Source organism: Podarcis erhardii (genome assembly GCF_964252035.2).
Source record: "Podarcis erhardii genome assembly, chromosome: 8".
NCBI lineage: Eukaryota > Metazoa > Chordata > Lepidosauria > Squamata > Lacertidae > Podarcis > Podarcis erhardii.
The window spans coordinates 28,042,416-28,055,389 of NC_138499.1; the positions used below are offsets into that span (position 1 = coordinate 28,042,416).

Here is a 12,974-nt window from a genome sequence, read left to right on the forward strand (position 1 = left end):
TTTCACAGAACAGTATGAAATTTGCAGGCTCAACAAATTACAGACAAATAAATTCAGTGGTTTTCCTTTTGTACTTGGTACATTTACATATGATAGAAATCTCCACACGAGCCCAAAATGCTTTGGAGATCCCTGCTTTGATTCTGGACTGGTTTGGGTTGAATAATCCCAAATCTGTCTAAAGCAGCGCCTCTCCAGTTCTGGATTTGGGATTCATTCAAATGTCTTGCACACCCTTTGCAAAAAGTAAGCACAAATAATAGTGAACTTTTTACATGTGCTTTTAAAGTGGAATTAATGGGACATTTATTGCCTCTTATGTTAATAATTAAATACACAAATAAGTTTATTGGGACTGAATGCAGCAACCCTATGAACAATATCTATAAAATTTAAGCTGCTAGCATTTAATAGCATGTAATTTTAATTAGGTTTTAATGTCTCATATAGAGACCATTAAATGCAAAGGTCATGAAGTGGTGAATTTTCATTGGAGTTGAATTTTGGTGTGAAAAACAGTTCAGGGAGGGGTGGAATCTTAGCTTGTTCAGGTGCAATAAAAAAGGTAAACAGCTGAGACTTAGCTTGCATTTATTTTGTTTCTGTATACGCATTGTGGAGATTTCTGGGCATCAAACTGATATGATGACAATATTGCTTCTGGGAATTGTGTGGGTGTTGTTGTTTGTTGTTTAGTAAATGGCAACGCAGGATCAGATTTGTGGGGACATCCTGATTCCCCTAGCAAGGCTGCCATTACTGAACCAAAAACAATTGCACAACCGCCAGCTGTATCATTATTGTCACACCTCTATAATTAGCTGCAATAGCAAAAGTATCACAAGGAAATATATGATTAATGCTGTCCATTGGCAAACTTGCCAGAACATTTTGCAATCTGTAAAAGAAAAAAAAAAGGTGGTTGCAGATCTTTAATGAAAATTTAGACTCTGTCACTCTCGTTCTCCCCCCTCTTCCCCTGACTTCTTGTACATCTTAAGGGAGATATTCAGGGTAAATTGGATCCTCTTTCTTTAGGCTTCTGATGAGCTTTCTGTTCTGTGATTCATACACTGTTATTACCATCAAACATAAAAGGTCAATTTGCTGTGTCAAATCCTTAGAACTGGCTAAAAAGGAAAGTAGTAAATGGGGATATATTGTCGATATCCATCTACTCTGTAGAGAGCAACTTTTGCCTTTGAAAGCTACTCTGTGATGATAACATAGGACATGAACTGCCATTTGCCATGGTTGGAGCCTTTCAGCCAATGCAAGTATGGTGTAGTGGTTAGATTGCTGGTCCCTGACCTAGGAGATCAGAGTTCAAATCCAAGCCATGCTGGTTAAAGTGACATAAGAGTGATTTAAATATATGGTGCGGATATGTCACGTGTGATTAATGTCACGTTCTCTGGCCCAGAGAACGTTGTTTATTTGCATCTCCCTTTCCTAATTCACAGTCAACCTCCTGCTTATTTTCACTCAGATCAGTTTAAGGAATGACCTACTTTGTGATCATTTTTCCATGCAAGAGCAAAAGCCCTTCCTGAAATCTTCTTCAGTCTATCCCAGATGGTTTAATATTAGAACATGGTGGAGGCCTTGGGGAGCTTATGTGACCCAGAAAACCTACTAATCAAGAAGGCAATGAAGCACATGGCATTGCTGTATGTAATTCCTCCTTAGAAAGGCTGTGTTTGTGAAGAAGGAGGAAAGCATATAGTAAGGTAGATTTGAGACTTACAAGTTTTTAAATTGCTGTTCATGGGGGGGGGGAATTACCATTTCAAATGGTAATTTTGGAATGTTCCTGAGCCGTATGTATTGCTTGGTTCCTTTTAAAGTTCCTATTGGTTTTCTCTGTCCCATGCATTTTCATTTACTATCTTTCATTTACCATCTTTCTCAACTAGTATAGAGGTCCTTCCATGGATCAGTTGGACTACAATGGTGCACTCTGCAAATAAAATACAGTGGTACCTCTAGTTATGAACTTAATTCGTTCCAGAGGTCCATTCTTAACCTGAAACTATTCTTAGCTAGAGGCGTGCTTTATGGGGCCTCTTGCTGCCGCTGTGCCGGCACACAATTTCTGTTCTCATCCTGGGGCAAAGTTCTCAACTTGAGGTAACCCTTCCAGGTTAGTGGTGTTTGTAACCTGAAGCGTTTGTAACCTGAGGTGGTTGTAAGTAGAGGTTCTACTGTACAGAGGGACAGAGACCTGAGGGCTACACTGATCAAAGGACTTGACTACCATGTCAATCCTTTGAAATACCTAGACAACAGTTGTGCACAGGGCTGGTGTCATAAGATTCTGTTTTACGCTAACTTGCTCATGTCCACAGAATGGAAGATGGCAGGATCCTGAAGGACGTGCTCTATGGGGAACTGGCTTCAGGCACCAGGCTTGTTGGCAGATCAACACTGCTTTACAAAGATGTCTGCAAACATGATATGAAGGCTGGTGACATCAACCCCAGTGTGTGGGAATCCCTTGCAGATGCCTTCAGTGCCTGGAGACAGACAGTTGCGTTGTGCATCCACAGCAGTGATCAGAGAAGGAATAACTGTTGAGAGGAGCACACAGAGAAGAAACACTATGGTGCATCTGTAGCAACACAATGGGTTGCCTTCATCTACCCCAGATGCAACAAAATGTTGTACGTTCCCCACAACTCACTTCCATAAAGCAGCATAACATAGTCCATCTTGGAATTGGATGTTAGCATCATCTTCTCTCATACCCTTTTGGAGAGGTGAGCTATTGCCGTAGCTGCCTTGCTAATACGCTGGTCCAGCTCAGCATCAATGGAAAGGTTGCTGGTTATGGTGGAATCCAGGTAACCAAAATTGTCTACCACCTCAAGTGTGTGATCACCAGTGGTGAAGTGTGGAGTGCTGGCTAAATGCATATATTAGGGGGAACTGCTTTGCAAAAATATGTAAATTAGGCAAAATTGCATATAGGAATGTGTACAGTAGGAGATGTTCACACAATAATAATAATAATAATAATTTATTATTTGTACCCCGCCCATCTGGCTGGGTTTCCCCAGCCACTCTGGGCGGCTTCCATAAAAACCAAAAATACCCTAAAATATCACAGATTAAAAACTTCCCTGAACAGGGCTGCCTTAAGATGTCTTCTGAATGTCAGGTAGTTATTTATCGCTTTGACATCTGATGGGAGGGCGTTCCACAGGGCGGGTGCCACTACCGAGAAGGCCCTCTGCCTGGTTCCCTGTAGCTTTGCTTCTCGTAGCTTTGCTTCTCATAATGAGGGAACTGCCAGAAGGCCCTCGGCGCTGGACCTCAGCGTCTGGGCAGAACGATGGGGGTGGAGACGCTCCTTCAGGTATACTGGACCAAGGCCGTTTAGGGCTTTAAAGGTCAACACCAGCACTTTGAATTGTGCTCGGAAACGTACACAAAATGCTGATGAATTGTCAGATGGACTTAAAATGCACACAGCACAGAATGATGTTGAAATGTGGAGAACCGAAGACAAGAAAAATGAGAAACCGAGAGAAAGAGAAACCGACATATTCTCTGATCCCTAGTGTAGTGGCATCCACTTCCCACAGTAGAGAGGGTGAGAATAATGGGTGCACCACAAAAGTAGATTCATATCAGGATCCTATTTGCATGTAAACTCCCTGAAGCAGCATGACAATTCATTCATGGGTGTCTGCTTCCACACGTGGATGTTCCCTGACAGATGAGGTTTACAGACAAATCATTGGCTCTGTTGCTGCATTCATCTTATTTTGGTCTAATTCGCCTGATTGAGTTTTCTTTCTTTCTTTCTTTCTTTCTTTCTTTCGCATGGTAGATTAACTACATGGTGATTATTTCACCAATGTCAGTTTTTGCTTTGTGACTGGAGAGGAGTGTTTCTTCCCCACCTCCACTCCTGTCAAAGAAAAATCCAGTTTGAATGGTTTGCCCTGGCATAGTAAATGCCACCTTTCATCACCTGAGGCTACATTCAAGTGGAATATTTCCCATGCAAAACTGACATTTAAATTGACATTTTAACAGCAACACAAGAACCAGGGTTTAGTAATCCCAATTTATTTTTTAAACAAAGTAAACCTTTCAATTGTGCAGCTTTTAGAATGATTTCATGAAACAGATCCTTAGGTTATTACAGCAGCAATTCAAAATATACTGACAGTGGAGTCAATAAGGCTTACCTCTGAGTAAATGTGATGGGATGAGAAGTCTTCACAAAGAATCTAAGGTAAGGAACTGCAAGTATTTGAGTGTAGGTCATTAGATGTATGTAGATGGATAAGGACAGCAGAGTGAGCAATGCTTTATTCATTCATCAGATACATTTATACTCTAGCTTTCAAGGAAAAAACCATCCCAAGGCAGCTTATATTGATTTAAAAACAAAAACAATAGTATAAATACAATTAAAATCAGTCAAAATAACCACACCAGCAGCTAATGTATGTATATGCATGCAAAAATATGTATATTAGGAGAAATTAGTTGAGGAATTTTCATGAGGACTTTCTTCTTTTAAAAAACAAAAAGTTACTATGGAAATGTGGAGAACTGAATTTAAGAATGGAAAAATGGGAGAATAAGAGAAACCATATTTGACAGATTTGCCCACCCCCAACCCATTCAGGCTCTTGACGGGCTCCTGGAAGTTGCTGGAGTACTCAATGGGGACAACACACACACACACACACACACACACACACACACACAAATTAATACTTGGGAGCTGTGCATTATGCTTCCCTTATCCAGGCAGATTGAGGCCTGTTGGCACCCAGCCTTTGAATTCCTTGCAACGTGGGAATCCCCATCCCCTGTTAGAGCCTCATCACTGGATCTGACAGATTTTCCTGCTGTCCTTCTCCAAACCAGGAGGAAGGGCACAGAAATATTCCTCTCCAGTGCCCAGGTTCAAGTATCAACTGAAACATTTGCTTGCAGGGCCCACTTGTAATAACACCAATCTTTCTTATCACTTCATGCACTTGAGTTTTTGCTGTGTGCCCGACACCAATGGTGTGTGAATAACAAATTGCCACTGGGTGTAGGAGGACCTGCATGACCCTGCTGTCTCTTCATATCATCTGTCCTCTGATGTGGCCTCTTGGTCTCTGTCCATGCTGCCGGCTACCATTGTACCTAGTCCTAGTCTGTACTCCTAGTGTCGCGGCCGGTGCCCTGCATATTCGGAGAATGACATTGGCACTCAGATTGTCAGTTCTCTTAATACTCTTGTCAGTTTCTGAGCTATTGTCTGCTCTCTGCTTCCTGCTGCTTCATTCTTTCCCCTGACTGAATACAGAGTGGTAATGTTTTTGATGGGGACTCTCTGCCAGGCACTGACATCTATGGAAACTACATGCTGACATGCTAACTTCCTTTTGCCTGTAATGAACTAATGGTGTTAGCCTCAGTAGTGTAGTGGCAAATTCAGGTGTGAAGGGTCCCTTTGTGATTGTCACAGCCACTCCCCCTCAAAGCCATATTCCTTCTAAGATTACATAGCCTCCTAAGATTATGCAATAATCTCATAATCATATGGCAATAAAAATTAGGGGTGCACTGCAACAATAAATACAGATCTCCATGTGTTGCCTTAAATGCGCGTGTGCGCACACACACACATCCCCACACACACAGAGAGAAAGGCAAATGATTGGGAGTGCTCCAATACCACAATTTGGAGTTGTGTTTTCCATGAAATTCCATTGTACGTAACCATACTTGCCCAGCATTGTCTTGAAACTGAAGCACCTTGTGCTTAGCATTGGAGTACACAGTAAATAGCTCCCCTTTCATGCTTATTGAGCAGCTCTAGGACATTGGAGACAGGCTCTGCTGCCAAAATAGTAATGGGCTTTCAAACACCCTCTTTGTGACCCTGGGATACTACATCACTGGCATATGAACCACACAGGAAGCTGTCTCATGCCATTACACCAGGCTATTTGTCCACCTAGGCAAGGGTTATCTGCTCTGACCGCAGGTGGCTATCCAGGGTTTCCAGAAAAGGTCTTTCCCGTCACTTGTGACCTAATCCTTTTCATGGAATCACAGAATTGTAAAGTTGGAAGGGACCCATGACCCTGAGATTAAGTCTCATGCTCTGCTTAGTGAGCTATCCATGATATGGATGGATCTGCGTCTTTCTTCATACAAAACACACACTCAACCAATCAGTGCTGTAACTTCTAAGGGCCCCCAAACTCTTAAATGAACCCAGAACTTTTATCCACATTATAGGTACAGGTATTTGGCATGCTTTTTTCTCTTTGTCAAACAGGAATAGGTTGACTTCTCTCCGAAGTCTCTGTGTCATTTCTTGGGGGCTCTGATAGTACATGGGGGCATGGATTCTTTACTTGAATCAAAGGTTCCTGCCTTTGAGCTAAGCAGAGGAAGGGCTGACCCAGTTACAAATTAGGACTATCGTCCATTGCAAGTTATCTTCTAAATAAGTGAAACAAGGTGCATGCCATACAGTGGTTTTTATTTATCAAGTGAATATTCTTTAGGCACACTTTATTCATCTTGGTATAGCTTTAACCCATCAAGACCTTAAGAACCAATACAGACTTCCTTTCTTCTAAAAAAAAATGGGGGGTATCTGTTGCCCAGAGTTCCTCACCATTATTCATCCCCACCTCAAAATGGCAAGTCTCTCATTTGCTTAGTGGATTTCCCCTCCCCTCCTTGGAACCCACCTAGAGTACAACATGAGACTTCCTGAATCAGAAAGAAGTGTTTGCCCAATGAGAATGTAAAGTACTGGGTTGATGGTGCCACTCAGAGAAGTGAACACGAAAGCCAATGAGGAGATGGTTGCAAAATCACGGTGCAAGGCAAAGAACAAATTCAGGGGGGCCCAAGTGACAAGGGAGAAAAACATTCCAAGCAAAATTTCTGTGCAAGGTTCTCCTTGCTCACCTAAGTTGCGCCAGATCTTGATGACCAGTGTCTGGGTGGAGATGACCATTAGAGGAGCAAAGATCATTAAGGTTATAATAATGATTGACTGCGGGTCAAGCCCCAAATCGAAAAACAGTAACAGCCAGCAAGACAGAGCCCAGAGAAGAGCAGACACAATGGCAGATAGGAGAACAGACAAATATTTTGGACTGTGACGTCGGTGCCAAATAGGGAAGAGGACAACCAAGAACCAATCAATGCTGATGGACATTAGGAAATGCATGCTAGTACCTTGCATGAAGAAAAATAGGTATGTCAGTAACAGGAACAATTTAACAAGAGCATCGCTCGAATCCTCACAAGTGCAAAAGAATATGAAGATACTGCACAGAACTAACAGGGCACCAAAATCAGCTACAGCTAAATTCCAGATGTAGACAGTGAATAAAGTCTTCCTAATACGGAAGAGGAGAAAGAAGAAGATGGTTCTGTTCCCAAAAAGCCAAAGCGTGAAAATGAAGATAATGAAACGAGCAATCATACGATCTTGTAATAAGCATGTCAGAAAGCTCTTTGTGTGCTCACATGGACAGGGAATATTTTCTAAAACTTGCAAATATTCAGTGGGAAGATGTGTTGCATTCAGTACAGTCATATTCAAACCACCACTTCTTAGATGCTGGCCTCTTCCACATATGGTCCTGTTAGCTGAAGGAAGAAGGAAGTCCTCCTAAAGAGACAAATGCCAACAATTTAAAATTGGAACTGAATGCTGAAAGTCAATTCACAATGAATGGGGAAGGAAGCTGGCCATGTGTGTTACCCAATGCAGGTGCTATATCACCTCCTTGCAAAGTGTAGCTTGCAAATAGTGAGCCAGGCTTAGCAAAGCACAACATCCTCCCTAACTTAACTGGCATATATTCCTCTCTCAGGAATGCATGCAAACAGAAGATCTGATCAAAGGTCCATCAAAGATATCCAGACCCAGGACCCACTTTTAACCCAAACCCTTCTTAGTTTTCTACCATATATTTGCATGGTGGTAGTGCTCCTGTTGTGAACCATCTTAGATCAGGTCTTAACCCACTAGTTGATACTCAGTAATCCAGTCCAGGGGTTGGCAACATGTGAGTCATGGGCTGGATCCGGCCCACGAAGACAGTTTTACTGGCCCATGAGCCGCCCCCGAACCAAAACGAGCCGCCCGCTTGGTGAGTCCCCCGTGCACTGTGCAAAACCGGCTCGCCAAGCGGCACCGGAAATTACGTCTGTGCATGCGCAGATACCGGAAATTGCTGCTGTGCATGCCCAGATGCCAAAAATTGCTTCTGCGCAGGCACGATTTTTGGCATCTGGGCATGCGCAGAAGCAATTTCCAGTGCCACAGACATGTGCAGACGTGATTTTTGGTGTCATGCTGTGCTGGCCTGGCCCACGGATGTTCTCCGCAGGAGTGATCCAGCCCATGGATGGTAAGCTTTGCCAACCCCTGATCTAGTCCATCCTTCTGTTTCCAAGTGCTTTCAAGATGCTTCTAGAAATTTTACAAGTGGCATTTAAAAGTGACAGCCCTATTTGCCCTCCCTGCTACTGTTATTCAGAGGTATAATTGGCATACTGCTTTTACCATGGAATTTACATTGAGCTATCAATGTGGAGCTCAGAGCTATCTTCCGTGATGTTTTCCCCACTGGCAGTCCTATGACTTGGTGGCTATCCACAGCTTGTGGCAGTAAATTCTCTCCCCTGTGGCTCAGATTTATATATTCATAGTACATAGTACATAATAATGCTCTGTGTTGAGCAGGCTTGTTGTACTTGACCAGTGTCTAAGGCAGAGCTTTCCAAACTGTGTGTCACGACACATTGTGTGTCGGCTGCAGTGTGTAGGTGTGTCGCGTGAACACTCCCCATGCTCCTTCTGGGGCTGGAAAGGAGTTAGTTTAACCTCTGGTTTGCTAGTAAAACTGAATTACTGTGTTGCCAAATGATGCATGTCTAAAAAGTGTGTCACCAGCATGAAAAGTATATTTTGACATTGGTTGACAAACCATGAGGTGACCTTGCAAGCAATGGCTGTGGTTTGCAACGCAAAACCCCTGGCTTGTGGGTATAGCAAACTAGAGAAGAGAGGGAGGAATTTGTACCAGAAAGGGGAGAAGTAAGCTTGCATTCCTGGGACTGGTGTTTAATTTGCAAGCCATGGTTTGTAGAAAGGCAGTGCCCCAGGTCAATACGTGTGGCAGAAAACACTTACTTTTGTTTCTGAACAATTTGTCGAAATGGAAGAAACCTGGTCACTTCCTGACAGCTGGATGAGGCCCCAAAGCCCAATCCAAAGAAGCAATGGCATTCCTTCCTATTTTCTTCTGTGAAAAAAAGAGAAAGTATCAGTAGTGACTGACATACTGCCCATACTGCATGGGGGAGGGAGAGAGGAGATTGTTCCACCAGGCAAGCAGAAATACTCATGTTGATGGAGTAGCACAACTTCGAAACCCACCTGTTAGGGTTCCAAAGGGTTGCTCAAGAGCAAGTAGGCAAATACCTCCCTGCTCGGCTGTGAAGCCTTGCTTTTGATGCAAAAATAAACTTTATCTGTCCAGAGTGCCACTCTCCCATGGCTGGCTCATTCACTGGCAGAATCCGTGAGTGGGCGGTCCTTAAACCTTCCCCAGCAAAGTAGTTTTTTGACACCCAGTCTGCACCTCCCCTCTCGGCGCGAAAGCTTACTGCGCAAGGAGGGCGTGGGTAACGGAGTACCTCTCTCCTCCCTGCTTTGCCCAGGCAAGGTGTCCTGGCACTGCCTCGCCTCCTCCAACCCTGAAGCGCCTCTCCACTGGAGACGTGGTTACTCTCCTCCGCTCAGGAGGAGCTGCTTCCCACGATCCTTGGGGGCTCTCTGTAATCCATCTGGCTTTTCCCCTCTCCCCCTGAGCCGATGGCGGTTCCCTGACACCACCCAATGGATTTACTTCTGAGTTGACATGTGTAGGATTGCATAGTGATTTTGCGAATGGCCACCATTCACATTCACCATGCACTTTTCTCTGTCCTCACTGTTTACAGCCCCCACCCCCCGTCCCGTATATATATGTACTTGTATCTCAAAATAACATATCATACATCTGATGAAGTGGGCTGTAGGCCACAAAAGCTTATGGCATAAGCCCCATGCCATAATAGTCTTCAAGGTGCTACTTTTGCTACAGCAGACTAATACGGCAACCCCATCTTCAAGCTGGAATGTTACTATACCCATATTGCAAATGGCGGAGTCATAGTGGATTTCCTAAGGCCATCTAGTGACTTCATGAATTAGCATAAAGTTGAACTGGGGACTGTCTTATTCACAGATCATGCTCTTAACTGCTATATCGTATCAGTTTCGCAACTGCATAATCAAAATTCCACCCTGAGCCACCCCAAGGATCTTTTGGGAAGAAGGGCAGGATGTAAATTAAATACATACATACATACATACATACATCTGAGCTCTCTCAGGCCCATCTCCAAGTTGTTGACTAGCACACATTTGCTTAGTAATATTGTCACTACTCAGTATTAGTCATGTCAATGCATGACAGGTGCAATTTCAAATTGCAGGTTCACATTCAATCTTTGGCCTATATAGGATGTTCAACAAAACAAAACAAAAAACAAAACAAAACAAAACAAAACAAAACAAAACAAAACACAAAACACAAAACACAAAACACAAAACACAAAACACAAAACACAAAACACAAAACACAAAACACAAAACACAAAACAAAACGAAACAAAACAAAACAAAAATACGTCTGAAAATAGTAAAGCAAATAATCAACTTACAGTAGTAACAATGAACAAGCTTAAACATAAAGAAAACCTACCCCCTGCCAAAAAAAGTTGTTTCAGCAAGAATAGTGTCTGTTATCAGTTGCTAGTTGGATAATGTTCATGTAACAGAATCTGTTCTGTTGTTCTGCTTCCACCCTCCTCCCTGATGTCCTCTCTCTCCTCTACTTTTCCTTCCTCTACTCCTGCAGTCCTCTCTTGGGTTTCTTCTCCTCTAACTGTCACCAACTGACTTGTTAATTGCCTTGCTCTTTCCTGGCATTCTATGCCCCCACCCTTAACTTGTCATTCATGCATTCTAGTACCCATATTCTATTCTATGGTGTTACATAGGAAGCTGCTTCATTCCAGGCTAGACTATTTATATTTGCCCACCCATCTAATGTGGTTTACTCTGATAGGTAGCAGCTCCCAAGGTCTTGGGCAAATGTCTTTTCCATCACTGACTACCTGATCCTTTTAACTGGGGATATTGGGTATTGAACCTGGGATTTCCTATATGCTTGCAAAAGAAGTATGCACCTGGGATAGCTCAGTCGGTAGAGCATGAGACTCTTAATCTGAAGATTGTGGGTTCAAGCCCCACGTTGGGCAAGAGATTCCTGCATTGCAGGGAGTTGGACTAGATGCCCCTCGCGGTCCCTTCCAACTCTGTAATTCTATTCTACTCTAGTAGCAAACAATGGTCTCTATCCCTGTATGCTTCTCCTGCTGGCTTCACCTTTGATAAACAACCTTCAGGAAAGTGATTTTTTTTAACCTCTTCTCCAACCAACCAGACTTTTGACATGGCCAATGCAACTTCATACATGCTCTTTCCTCCTTTGGTATCCAAAGAAACCCAGGTCACCAGTACTTGAGAAAATGATAGCTTGTCTCTCAGGCCCCCTTTCCTGGTTTTAGGACCTGAACATGCTTGTACAAATGAAACTGGACTCTCTAGAGGCATCTTTAGTCTCATTCATATTTAACATTTCCATTAGACTGGAACATTTTAATTTGAATCTCACCATCCATAACGTTTTTGGTTCGGAATTTTTCCACTCTGTTGTATAAGCAAATTTTAATCACACTGCTTTGTACTTTTGCGTCAGGCATGATTTCTCATGGACCTCCTTTCTTCACCTCCTTCTTTTCTTCTCAAAGCCTGTTCTATCAGCGCAGCTGGGTCTCATTTAGCAGAACTGAACTGAGTAAATATGTTGCCAGTGACAAATTAAGTGACAGATTTTGCCTTTGCATGATTGCGGACTAACTACTCAACTCTGAAATTTATTTTCATGCAAAACTCTTCCACTGTAGCTTTTGAAAGCAACTCTTGATCTGCAAAAAATCTCCTGTCAGTGTTCACCAACCAGAATATATGCAGTCATTATGTGACATTTTCCTTGTTGCTCTTACTTGGATACAAAACCTATGGGTAGAATTGCAGGATCATAGAATTGTAAAGTTGGAAGGGACCCTGAGCTTCATCTAGTCCAATCCTCTGCAATGAAGGAATCTCCACTAAAGCATCCATGACAGATGGCTATCCAAACTCTGCTTAAAAACTTCCAAGGAAGGAGAGTCCACCATCTTCTGATGGAGTCCATTCCACTGTTGAACAGCTCTTACAATCAGAAAGTTCTTCCTGATTGTTTAGTCAGAATCTCTTTTCTTGTAACTTGAAACCATTGTTTTGGATCCTACCCTCTGGAGCAGGAGAAAACAAGCTGGTTCCATTTTCCATGTGACAGCCATTTAGATATTTGAAGATGGCCATCATATCTCCTCTCATTCTTCTCTTTTCCAGGCTAAATATACCCAGCTCCCTTAACCATTCCTCATAAAACATGGTTTCCAGACCCATGATCATCTTGGTTCTACAATGTATTGGCAGAAAGGAATTAAATCTGAATCAAAACAGAAATATTTCTATTTTCCCCATTGGATTGCTTGATCTGAAGGTCAAATTTGTTGCTCTAAAAATTAAATTGGTCAGCTTTTTAATTCAGATTGCAATATGGGGACAAGTCCAGTAAATGAAGGAGTAAACATGTATAGAATTGGGTTTGAAAGCCCAGAGACTAGACAAAGATTAACAGCAAAGAGCAGAGATCTGAAACCAATAACTGAAACTGCTGCTATGTTGGTAGGAGCAAAGTGATCACAGCATAGAGATCTATCCTACAGCAGCTACACTGGTACTGATGTTACTGGGTTAA

The 12,974-nt window shown here is 42.7% G+C and overlaps 1 protein-coding gene across 3 annotated transcripts; it reads right to left on the reverse strand.

Moving 5' to 3' along the window:
• Positions 1-6,491: 6,491 nt before the first annotated feature.
• LOC309348241 (proto-oncogene Mas-like) lies at positions 6,492-11,015 on the reverse strand. Of its 3 annotated transcripts, none has more exons than XM_081873291.1 (3): positions 10,806-11,015; positions 9,188-9,299; positions 6,492-7,657 (listed from the first exon to the last, which is right to left on the reverse strand). In XM_081873291.1, the coding sequence occupies exons 2-3, from the start codon at positions 9,281-9,283 to the stop codon at positions 6,689-6,691; spliced, it is 1,065 nt and encodes a 354-aa protein (XP_081729417.1). In that variant the 5' UTR covers positions 9,284-9,299; positions 10,806-11,015; the 3' UTR covers positions 6,492-6,688. The 3 variants fall into 3 exon arrangements, with proteins under 3 accessions (XP_081729417.1, XP_081729418.1, XP_081729416.1); XM_081873292.1 differs by having other exon boundaries at positions 9,188-9,296; positions 10,802-11,015; XM_081873290.1 differs by having other exon boundaries at positions 10,765-11,015.
• Between the last annotated feature and the right edge of the window lie 1,959 nt (positions 11,016-12,974).